The sequence below is a fragment of the Lentinula edodes genome, assembly GCF_021015755.1.
Source record: "Lentinula edodes strain Le(Bin) 0899 ss11 chromosome Unknown C8R40scaffold_58, whole genome shotgun sequence".
Lineage (NCBI taxonomy): Eukaryota > Fungi > Basidiomycota > Agaricomycetes > Agaricales > Omphalotaceae > Lentinula > Lentinula edodes.
In genome coordinates this window covers 164,660-177,238 of record NW_025764364.1, presented here as the reverse complement: position 1 = coordinate 177,238, position 12,579 = coordinate 164,660, and the positions used below count along the sequence as shown (strand labels likewise).

Here is a 12,579-nt window from a genome sequence, read left to right as displayed (position 1 = left end):
TCTCCTTCTATTGGCTTCCGCCACCTTCCTTGTTCCTAAACTGTACAGTATTACATCGTTGTTTCTCGCAGACCGGATTATGTATATATAGCCAACCCTCCACAGCCTGGTCCCTTATCTTGACCTCTCTGTCATTATCTGGGACCAGGTATGTGCTTACTTATTATTACCTATGACTACGATACTCAATATATCTCTGTCATTATCTGGGACCAGCCTGCCGCCGTTCTGCTTAGTCGCTCCGCCTTGTTGCCTTGTCCAGTTGCTCCGCCTCACCGTTCTGCTTAGTCGCTCCGCTTTCCCGCTCTGTTAGTCACTCCGCCTCTGCCGCTTCGTGACATTCTCCGCCTCTGCCGCTTCGTGACAGTTGCGGGAATCACAGACACTTCAACAACAGGGATCTACGGCGTACATCAATTTCTATGGAAAGTGAGGGGAGCGCATCCTGGAATGACTGTAGTAAGTGGTGGATACAAAATGCATGACGTTGATGTTTAACGACCACGTAGTCTACGATGATCACCGGAAGAGGCGGAAGGCATGAAACCACAGTGAAGATTGTAGTGAATGTTCCATACCCGCAGAGGATGAAGATGGATATTTGTCAATTTAATGGTTGGCTAGACGCACTTGATGAACACGGTATAATTGTGCGCTTCGAGTGGGTGTATGGAAATTAGTAGTATTATTGGAGGAGAAACATGATAATTATATCGCGCATTTCATAACAAAACAAAGTGGGAACAGTAAGAGGTGGAGGGATTTCATGCAGAGTAAATTTTTATTGGGCAGCACAACAATTTATTCAGCAAAAGTTCTAGGTACGGTAATGTCTCACAATGAGACAACGAGGACAACGGCGTCCTGATGGTGAGGGAGAGTGAGTCCGCTTGATGCGTGGGATGGAAAGAGATGTACCGGGGATATAGAAAAACAATACAGTTAAGACGGCATGTAAGCACGGACTAAAGCTAATTGCGAAGAGACGTGAATTAAGAGTGGTAGGGTAGAATCAGTGAAAGCAGTACCGATTTCATTATAGCTAATGGATTTCAGTCTTGGACGCAGTATGCGATGTGAGATAGGCGGAGGGGAACATTTACGCTGACGGGGTCTGGATTGCCTTTGGTTACGAGGGTGTGCAATATGATCTCGATAGTGAACATCGGATAATGAACGCATGTCGGTAGAGGGGCCCGCAGACAGTTCGGGACGAACACCTGGTAAGGAGAGTGGATGTTCCAAGTTGGAGTATGAGCCATCCTCACGTTTAAGGGATAAAGAACGGATTGGAGATTCTACTTTTGGTGGGATAACAGATGAAGGCGAAAACTCCTTTTTTGGAAGGAAAGAACGCATGACAGTAACATAGAATTCTGTGCAATTTATAAGGGAAAAGGCATATGTGGATAGTCCGAATTGTTCCATTAATTGGATATTACACAGGAAACAGGAGGTCAAAGCAGGAAAAAGGCAGTGGAAGGGGAATTGGAAAGGTCCCACGGATCGGAGAAAGTGAAAGTAAAACGGTATACATCCACGGATCGGAGAAAGTGAGAGTAAAACGGTAAACATGCACGGCGGAAAATGTAGGCAACGAACGTAGAAAAATACAAGAATAGGATGTCAGGAGGAGAAGAAAAGTCAAAGGTATGAGTGTGTTCATGAAGAAAGTGAGACACATTTGAAACTGCGATCGCGTAATTTTGGGGTGTCAGGGTTGCGGACGTGGTAGGCGGAAAAGCAGGGCAGGGACATAGGGAAAGCCAGTTATAAAGGGAGTAAAATCCGAGATAAACGACAAAGCCTGCAAAAAATAGTTGACGGTTCGACAAAAAGTAAATTCAGGATATAACACTGACCATAAATCAGAATGGATGGACAAGGAACGGTCACGGAACAGGCAGTACAGCAGGAACAACAAACTGATAAAGAGATATCAGGGGATGAAGAAATCGGAGTTGAAGCCATTGGGAAAAGCAGTACTAGTGGACAAGTACGACGAAAATCAACAGCAGCAATTTATATCAGGCATGTTGGACATACCGAGGATCAAGGAAGCAACACTACCACACAAAATCACATGGCATTATGTGACAAAGACGCACACGACGCAGCAGCGGGAGGACAATTAATTTTAACGGAAGGAAATTTTGCAGGGGAGGCTGCAGGGCGCATAACAGAAGGTGTGTTTTGGGGGGAAGGCTATTATCGCGGGGAGGAATTGAGCATCGAAGAACAATACACCAAAATGTTGACTGCCAACGGTGCATATTTTGGTGCGGGGGGAACAACGTCGGAAGAAAGGGTGGATGGCGTAGGGCCAAGGAAGATGATATTGGAAGGGTGGGAAGACAATACAGTTTGGGGTGGTCAGGTAGGGTACGTGAATAACGACATGGAGGTGGGTGGCAGGGGAGCGGTGTGGAGAATTAGCACAGATGAAGTGTTGAAAATGCTTTGGAGTTCCTACGGAGGAGTAGAAACGGTGAGTATGGTGCAGAGAAGTGCAAAAAGTGGACACTGACGATGTAGAAGGTGCACTTCAATGTCATTTCGGAAAGACAAGCTGGAGGAGGAACGGCGCAATGCGTAGACTGGAGCGTGCGGGTGTACCTGCGTGAGGAGCAGGACTTTGAAAGAGAATACGCATTTTTAACGAGATATACGCGCTGGCTAATGCGAGCCGGAATGGAAATGAACATAGTCATTTTGGGAGGACCGGTAGGAGGTACGCATGAGAAGATACGTTTTGTGAGTAATAGATATGGAACATAGAAGTGGAGATAAAGGATATTAGAGCGAAGTAGAAACTATATAGTAGTATAAGAACGAATAACGAAGGTAGGAGGAAGGAAGGAGAAAATACGTTTAGTGAGTAAGTAATAGATATCATACATAGAAGAGGAGAAACGTACTAGTGATGTTTGGCAATTTTGGAACCAAGATAAACAGCTGTAAACATGTGCAAAAGGTGCCTGCACAAAATGATCCAAATTCCGGAGTGCAATAGACCTTGCAAGCAAGGTGAATTGATACATCTGCAAAACCTGTATTTTCGGCTAAGGGTCTGAAAGCGGTCAAGAGCACTTCCCAGCAGTGAAAGCACCTAGAGCATGTTGCTTTTGTTCCTTTCAGCACTGGGATCTGCTGGGATCTGCTCTCAGCCCTTAGCCGAATATCCAGGTTTTGCAGATGTAGGTTGAGAATGAAGTACAAAAAGGAAAGTCATTTTGTAAGATATATTCTAGTGGTATAATGTATACAGTGATCTTGGAGTCCTTGATACAAAACATCAAGTTTTGCTTGTGACTCTTTCTTATTTTACAATGTCTCAAATTTAAGTATCTAGAATCAAAGTATAGTATATTAAGATAAGCTCACTATAATCAATGCTAAAGGACAAATTTTGATTAATTAGGAATCAAATTGTATTAAGGGTGATTGTCATAGTTTTGGAGTCTGTTAAGATCATGTACACCGTGAAGCCGTGCCAGAGGCCACAAGGTGTCTGAGAGCAGAAGGTCGAGTGGGACAGTAGTGAAGTTATTAACAACACCACCGTTATGCCGCTAGTCCCCAGAGATTGAGAGTAAAGAAGGAAGTGAGCCAGAAGCAGCCAAGTTGCAGGGCGGTGTCACCAATGATGAGGAGCGAAGGGAGAGCCTGATAGAAAGGGAATGTGTAGCAAGAAAGAACAATAAGGATGAGATTACAATCAATGGTAGATCTTGGAACACTGAGCGGCAGAGCGGGGCACCGAGGCATGGACTTGACAGAGTCCTTGATACACCTGTGGTGGTGTTATGTAATACTACCCAAGATCTGCGCTAGTGGCCCATGTCCCTGAATTTTGTCACACCAAATTATCTTGGGCATTCCTACTGTACTTCAGATTTTACTGCCAAAATGATGATCAGAAATGATAGAGGACTAGGTCTTGTATATGCAATTGCAGGCCACTGCACCGCTGATCCTTTGTGGCCATAGTAACTAAAGAAACAGAGTGCAGCATAGTGGAATGCAGAATTATCAAAGGCTACTTGTAACTTTGTCATGTTGGAACATACTCTGTACATACTGATATAGCTGTGATCCCACTTGGGGACCCACATAACTGAGAGACAGTGTTATTACTTGATACTATGCAGTTCTACATAGATCACACTGTTTAGAGTACTCAACTCCCTCAGTTGCTAACTGAGGTAAACTTGAAGTATATTCATATAGATTAATTGCAGTAGATTAACTTGACTTAACAGGTACCCACAGCTGCCACACCACCCACTGAGATTAAGTTGACTTAACACCTCAGATAAAATATATGCAAAAATGAAAGACATGGACTATTTATTGCCAGCTTCAGCTTCAACAATGCATTGTGAATTGTACTATTTTCATCTTAATTGATAGTTATATATTGTGTAAATTATTCAATATAACAATCCCACCAGAATAAAAATGACAAAGACTGAAATCAATCTTGTGCATACTCTGACATACCCACTGTGAGTTTGTCCTACAAACAAGTGATTCAATCCCAAATCCCAAATACTTGCTAAAGCAGTACTGTACATTCTCAATCAGGGAAAATACATTGAACATTAAACTTGTCAATATTCTTTACTGCCTTAGGCATACAATATAGGGATATATCATTGATAAAAGGTGATAATGACAGAATCTCCAGAACTTGCAACAAATTTCTGCATGAAGACACTGTAGAATGGAACTTTTTGTAACACTCCTGTCTCTTGGCATCTGCAAAACATGGATATTTGGCTAAGGGCTGAGAGCAGATCCCAGCCAATCCCAGTACTGAAAGCACTGAGAGCAGGTTGCTCTGAGTGCTTTCACTGCTGGGAAATGCTCTCAACTGCTTTCAGACCCTTAGCCAAAATACAGGTTTTGCAGATGTGGCAACAAGTTTGTCTTGGATAAAATGAGTGACCTAACAAAAATGCTGGATGTTGCTGATACCAAAATAGACTCTGAGTACATCTGCAAAACCTGGATATTCGGCTAAGGGCTGAGAGCAGATCCCAGCAGATCCCAGTGCTGAAAGCAACAAAAGCAACATGCTCTAGGTGCTTTCACTGCTGGGAAGTGCTCTTGACCGCTTTCAGACCCTTAGCCGAAAATACAGGTTTTGCAGATGTATATGTTACTCCAATGCAAACAAATGAAGAACTGGAAACTGATTTATACCATTAACCATAAACCAATGTCCGGATCCTGTTTAAAACCAGAGCCACAACTGCATTTTCTTTGAGAAGTCCCAATATCTACAGAAACAGCTCTGGGGATAGTGATACATCATGAGCAGAGCTTGCCTCTAAACTATGACTGAAGACAATAGATTACACTCTGATGAAGCTATATATACTCCCCCTATCAATATCACAGATTGACTCAAGACATTGAATGACAATATCAACTGTAAATTAAGTTCAGTAAAAAATGACTTTCAACAAACCTGCATATTGGATATTTCAAAATATATTAGTGATATTAATCTTCCCTTCAAAGACTCAAAATGACTCATTACATCAGTTGCACTGACTCAACATACATGTTTCTCTGCACAACCATACTCCATTACATATCTTATGGCGGCAAAATTCTATTCAAAATATTACTCAGTCATCAATGACTTGCAGTAAGTCAAATCTTGTTTTACATGATCATATATTCTTGAAAACTCATAATATGACTCTTAATACTGCTTTACAGCAACATTTAATCTCAAACTTGGTTCATGCTGGCCAAATGAATGGAGTCATGCCTAGTCATGCCAATGCATTTTACCCCCCAAAAAAACACCCTTGATATAACTAAAGCTGTGTTTCTACAGCTTTGCATTCCGATCTACAGACCCGATTTTAATACATCCAAAAAAGGAAATTTCCTGCCAGATTACCGATCGCTACCTACAAGGACCTCCTCTTTCAGAGTCGGTGACTACATATGACTTCATATGACATAGTATAACACATGATCATATTAGTGGTGTGTGAACTGCATAGCTGCATTCAACATGCTCTACCAATTTTACATGGTTCCGCTGATACTAATGTTACAATTGTCTAATGTAATATCTTTCCATCTCTGGGTGCTACAAAGAATGGTCTCAGTGGCACTGTAAAGGCCATGATTCATTTGTAATGCAATATTTATATGCACCAGCTACTGATTCATAACAGTGGACACTTCAATTGCATTTGCTCTCCTTCAAGCGCATCAAGGGCCAGTGCAAAAGTTCTGCTTGGTGTCATTCAGAAAATCAATCAGTGACCGAGTATGTGAAATACATAATAATGCTTGCCAGAGAATATATAATTGTACAACAAAATAGGAGCCAAGTTTATACACAACAACACAGTCTTATGTGCTAATGGCCTTCATGGGCCTGTAGCAGAAATGCTAGCCTTATCATCAGGAAAGGTGCCCTGCTTTTATATTTTCAATAAAATCAGATATTGTATGAATATTCTTGTGGTACTCACTGGTGATAGAACAATTTGTAGCTCAATGTCATGATCACGGTGCACTGAACGATCAACATGAACCTGAGGAGGTAAGGAAGATGATATACTTCCAAAGAAAGTTCTATGCTGATCAAGATCAATCCAAAGAGGATGTTGGTTATCTCCTGTCCCAGGATGAATGACCACTCTTGCATTTAGAGTGGCTAATAAGCAGTTTGAGTACCTATAATAATCCCTCATTGACGTGGCATCCAGGATTTTGGACTAGACAATCTTACATTTTGCTCAACATAAGTAGCCTTTGAAATTTCATGAGTACAATGATTGGGTCAAGGAGCAAACTTACGGTATGAAGTGTAGATTATTTGTGCGGAAAATAATGAACAGCAACAGTTCTGATAGTGCTGTGAGGGCAGTCACTAGTCCAGTTTCCACAGTCAGAGTAATGAGGCGGAATAGCATACTGCGGGTCACAGGTGACATAGAGCGCCTTCCATGGGAGAATAGCTTTATTGAGATATAAGTAAATTTAAATGAGTCAGCCAGTAATCCAGTGGAACACCTACCTTAAACACCAAGACAGAAGTGATGAGGAAGTCTCAGACAGTACTTCCCCCTAACCAGGTCTATGTGTATACATTATGAGATAAATCTAATTTTATATCTTCACTCACTGATACTTCAGCATCCATTTCTGAGAAATGAGAAGCTCCAATCTGAGCCCCATGAATACCTGCATAACCAGCCATTGCGCATGTGGTCATTGATATCTGGAATTGCTCAATGACCAGTCTTTGACAAATGTAGGGGAAGTGACAACCCACCAATACAATAGGAACAGGAAGCAGCAGTGAGTCTGTAAGTTTATAGACACGCCAAGCATAAAAGCAGTGGGCCATACTGGCAACTGTCAATACCATGTCACATCAGTTGAAAAACACAATAGGATGTACTTCACCCACCAATTCCAGATAGAAGAGGAATTGCCGCTGCAGTGTTGGATATACCGCCCCTTGCTGAGAGCACTGAAAGCTGACCCCAATTATCAGCAAAAAGCTGCCACATAAATACAGTCCACATAATTGTGACACCCAGATCAAACAACGCAAGTATGTAAACTGAAAAAACACGGATCAGGATGTGTAGAGTAGACTGAGTGCAATTTACCAAAGATATTCAACCATATTGAGTCCTGTTTGCTGAGTTCATAATGGTAAAAAACTGACCCCTAAATTACAATGAAGAGGATATGAAATTTTATGTAAACTCACATATCTGCACAATCAGTATCCCAAACAACCCATAGGAAAGGAGGCCTCCAAGAATCTAGAGGATAATGTTGAGCATTCAACAGCTCATGGACAAATAACTTGCAACGACCCACATAAGGACCGGTGCTATCAGAGAAAAGTGTGTCAAATGTATGCCAAACATGTAAAACAAATTAATATACAGTGCTGCAATATTCAACTGGGGAGCCTCTGCCAAAGTCATGTCTTGAGTTTGAATGGAGAGCAACACCGGTCACAGTCCTTTATACTTCACGGTCATTCAGCTTGATGCTATCATACTGTACAGTGTGGAGCAAGGCCCTAGGAGTGGGGCATGCTGAACAGCATGTCAAAGATGACCTGATGATCAGAGTATGGACCATATGGTAGTAGGGTACAGCCATAATACATTGCTTTACTTACTCGGACTATCAGGAGACACAAAAATAACAAAATTCCTTAAGATCAGAGCGTAAATTTCCGGAGATTGCTGCCACTTACGGATTGCAAATTTTCTAACACACAACAATTTTGTGATTTTTGCATGAAATAAAATATCTATGAAAACAAGGTAGATATTGGCTATTTGGCTTACCATAAATGTTTGAGATGTTGCAAAAGCTTACAATGATTTGCACCTTGTGCAGGGGATAATTCAATTGAATATGAACCCCTGTCCAAGAAAATCACAATCATGATGGAGAAATGTACGTTTGTGACATGATGCATGCTAATCCCGAACAATGCAAATGCATGGCCATCTACATAAGAAAATCGCAATAATGATGAAAACAGATGACTGATGTATACATGGCACGTTACAACATGGAAAGATGTACCGATGTATGTAAAATTTAGGTAGATCAGCAGATCATATGTAATATGATCACAATCCCAAGAAAATCCCGATGGCCGTCTATATAAGAAAATGATGATCACGATGGAAAGATGTACATACACATTATGATGCATGCTCACAATCCCACACTACTGGCGATGTGCAATTCCGTGTTGTTGAGTAATATTCAAAATAGAAAATCCTTTAGTGCCATGCCCTGCACGGCAGTCCCTGAGTCTGAAAGTGAATATTTTAGTTAAATATGAAACCTCATTTCCCTTTCTATGTAGAAAGTGTGCTTCAGGAAGAGACCCAGATAGTAACCTGGCAGCATAAGAAAGTTTTTACATGGGATCATAGGGCAAATCAGGAGTCCTGTCTGAGCAGTGTGCTGGAAACCCCGAAAGCACTGCACATTTGCATCAGGCTGCAAAAGGCTGCAAACCAGTGTGCCGGAATTCCCGAAAGGCACTGCACATTTGTGTCACTGGGACACTACCATCACAAAAACTCACGACTTTTGATTGCCATTTGGTGCGAACAAGGACCTCGTGATATTCACCTTATTCATATATACCTTCAAAAAATTTAGGTAGCCAGAATTCACCTTGAAAGAACCAGTTCAGACCAACAAGAAAAAAATGATGAAATAATCTACCAAAGTAGTAATTTTTGGATGAATGGGAGTTTTCGGAAGGTAAGCATAAATTGTTGCAAGATTCACATTACAAACTGGCAAACATTCTTCATCGACGTTGAAGTAAGCATCAACTCCGTGTAAGCCCAATGTAAATCTATCTAAAACCACAGGACTTATGCATGTGCATGTTACAATCATGATGGAAAGGTGTTACGAAGCGTGCTCATTGTTTACTATTTGGACAGATCATCAGATCATAACTAATATATGCAGTGGCCCACAACCCCAAATCACAATCATGATGGAACGATGTACCTGCATGGCACGATACATGCCCATTGGTCAGGCAGATCAAATGGCTTCGTGGTAAATTTACCACCTATATGGTGCGCCCAAATGCTAGTTCTATAAAATACATGCTGAATCTCCTGGTACAACAGTCTACTCATGCCCACTCCGGTGTTTTCTCCAGCACTTCCTGCCAGCTTAAGAGCTAGATATGATGTAATCTTTGCTGGTGGCGGGACTGCAGCATGTGTCACAGCAGGGAGACTTGCAGCTGCTGATCCCAATCTGCAAATCCTAATTCTGGAGAGTGGCCCTTCAACAAAGGATAAGGCGGAACATATTCAGCCTGGGCAGGCCATCACACATCTTGCACCCACTAGCCAGACTATGCAATTCTACAAATCCCGGCCCTCACAGAGCTTGGCCGGAAGATCAGTTATTGTTCCTTCAGCTCAATGTGTTGGTGGGGGGTCGTCTATCAATTTCGCACTCTACAACCGCCCTGCAGCATCAGATCTAGATGCTTGGGGCCAACTTGGGAACCCAGGATGGTATTCGACAGATCTTATTCCCTTATTCCAGAAGGTTGTTTTGAATCTTTGACGCATTGAACATTGACCTACTATAAAATTTGAACATATATGATAAAATGTAGGCCGAAACATATGAAATCGACCTGAACAAACCCACTCATGGTAGTAATGGACCACTCAAGGTCTCCTTTGGTGGACCCGGAGCATTGATGGACATTGGCAAACAATTCTTGGATGTTGGCCCAAAGTTTGAGCAATCCCGACCTCTTAGCAATGAAGGGAATGGGTTCAATGAAGAGTCTATCAATGTATTTTATGTGAGGCTTCCTCGTGCACCTCAATATTTTGGTTGAACATCCTGGAAACAGAATATGCCGAAGTGGATATCACAAAGTGGCCGTCGCTCAGATGTAGCACATCATTATGTATACAATAAAGGACTCGACAATCTGACAATCCTTGACAACTGTCTCGTGAAGCGTATCATTATCAAGTTTGTGTTCTAGTGGTGATCTATCATTGAACAAGTTGTGTGACTCATTATTTTAGTAACACTGGTCGGGCTACAGGGGTGGAATACATATTCAACAAAAGTGTACACCCATCATCAACCGATGATATTCTCACTGTGCAAGCTGCTAGATTGGTTGTTATTGCTGCTGGAGCAATGGGATCGCCATTGATACTAGAACGTTCTGGAATTGGTAGTAAAGATGTTCTGGAAAAGGCAAACATTCCTATTATCCATGAGCTCCCTGGTGTTGGAGCAGATTACCAAGGTATGCCATCTAGCTTCAATCTCATATGATTAACTTTCATATTTAATGACATATGCTTTCTCGACTGAAAACAGATCATCCATTCTATGTGACACCATATATTGTAGATCCTAACACAGATACCTATGATCCTCTCTACCGCCGGGATACAGAACTTTGGCCAAAATTAGTAGCACAGTGGGAGAGAGATGGAAGTGGGCGCATGAGTGGAAAGTAGGTCATGTCAAGCTCTTTTGAATGCAACAAATTATTAATTCAAAGGGAGTTTTCAGTGGCGTCGACGGTGTTATCAAGATGCGACCACTGCCTGAAGAGCTTGAGGAATTGGGACCTGAATTTACAGAACACTTCAGAACGGCTTATGCAAACAATCCTGACAAGCCACTCTTTTGGTTATGTGCATCTGCTGGGTGAGATTTATATTACCTACACAATATCTTGTTAACCCAATGATACAAGACTTGGGGGTGATCAAAGTCAACTACCTCATTTAAATTATTCATGTCTTTGTATTGTCCTGGTGAGTCACTGACAGATATGTTATTATGTAGGAACACGGCTCCAATGACAATTCGTAGGGGTATCCGGAGTCTAAAGGAAGCCTCCATATAACTTCAGAAGACCCTTATGCACCTCCTAACTTTGACTCAGGCTTCCTCACCAAGTACGTGTTCATTAAATTGATCAGAATAGACCATGAACTAAGGCTCTAAATAATGTTTATAGGTTTGTTGATGTTGCCGCATTGCGATGGGGTTACAAAAAAGGGCGCGAACTTGTTCGACGATTGCCTGTGCATGTGGGGGCTCTCACTCCTGCTCACCCCCAATTTTCCCCAGATAGTTTGGCGACGCTCACAGATGTGGGCCCCGTGGCTATAGATGCACCTAAGATTGTTTATTCCAAGGAAGATGATGCAGCCATTGATCAGAATATCAGACAATTCGGTTCGTGACCTTACAAATTAGCTTAATTTTGTGCTAATTTTGGTATTATTCCCTCAAGTTCAAACAAGCTGGCACTCTGTATGTTATTCTATCTTTGTGATAGTGACAGGTAGGATCCTACTGATTCAAATTTAACACACCTGGTAGCTGGGTACATGTCCCATGAAACCATTGGCAATGGGTGGTGTTGTTGACAGCAATCTCAATGTTTACGGGATCCAAGGACTAAAAATTGCGGACCTTTCCATCGCACCATCTAATGTTAATTCGGTACATTTACTTATTTTCCTAATTAACTCTTTTGCTCATCAGAACATCTAGAACACAAACTCTGTTGCAGTTGTGATTGGAGAGAAGGCGGCAGTTATTATAGCAGAAGAACTGGGAATCAAAGGCGTTTAATTAAATGGGAAGTGATCATGGTTAGATGTTTTCCCCAAATAATACACAAGATCGGATTGTGATAGACCCTATTAAGATTAAGTGATCTATGTGTTGGTCTATGTGATTTGCATGAAATTTAATATGCTCTTGCAGAGAATGCATAGGAAGTTCTCCAGTAAACCACTGGGAGTACCTAGGTACAACAATTAGGAAATAATCATGACACTACATAGATGTCGATTTCAGATTAACAGACAAACAACTTGCAACAGTTGAAAACACGCTGGGACCGAGCTCAAAAATTTTTGTCACTTGTGTGTGTTTGGTTCAATCAGGCATAGCCTGCGGCTGTTGACTCAGCTCTTTCTCTTTTTCACCAGTTCCACAACAGCGCACGACCACCCTATAACT

General features: G+C 41.7%; 3 protein-coding genes across 3 annotated transcripts; 2 read left to right on the top strand and 1 right to left on the bottom strand.

Annotated features, from left to right (window-relative positions):
• Positions 1-1,873: 1,873 nt before the first annotated feature.
• C8R40DRAFT_1176999 (uncharacterized protein) lies at positions 1,874-3,206 on the top strand (the record flags this gene model as incomplete). Its single annotated transcript, XM_046232614.1, has 3 exons — positions 1,874-2,488; positions 2,539-2,731; positions 3,139-3,206. 3 exons carry the CDS (start codon positions 1,874-1,876, stop codon positions 3,204-3,206), a joined length of 876 nt encoding a protein of 291 aa, XP_046080300.1.
• Positions 3,207-7,055: 3,849 nt separating this feature from the next.
• C8R40DRAFT_1074267 (uncharacterized protein) lies at positions 7,056-7,982 on the bottom strand (the record flags this gene model as incomplete). The annotated part of the gene is made up of 9 exons (XM_046226686.1): positions 7,056-7,104; positions 7,163-7,221; positions 7,313-7,395; positions 7,451-7,606; positions 7,656-7,680; positions 7,715-7,716; positions 7,760-7,814; positions 7,873-7,885; positions 7,942-7,982. 9 exons carry the CDS (start codon positions 7,980-7,982, stop codon positions 7,056-7,058), a joined length of 483 nt encoding a protein of 160 aa, XP_046080299.1.
• Positions 7,983-9,526: 1,544 nt separating this feature from the next.
• Positions 9,527-12,297, top strand: C8R40DRAFT_1131784 (alcohol oxidase-like protein). Its single transcript, XM_046229218.1, has 13 exons — positions 9,527-9,623; positions 9,678-10,110; positions 10,181-10,375; positions 10,427-10,551; positions 10,608-10,837; positions 10,912-11,050; positions 11,110-11,247; positions 11,297-11,357; positions 11,416-11,501; positions 11,564-11,784; positions 11,843-11,862; positions 11,932-12,054; positions 12,106-12,297. The coding sequence occupies exons 1-13, from the start codon at positions 9,547-9,549 to the stop codon at positions 12,184-12,186; spliced, it is 1,929 nt and encodes a 642-aa protein (XP_046080298.1). The 5' UTR covers positions 9,527-9,546; the 3' UTR covers positions 12,187-12,297.
• The last annotated feature ends 282 nt before the right edge of the window (positions 12,298-12,579 follow it).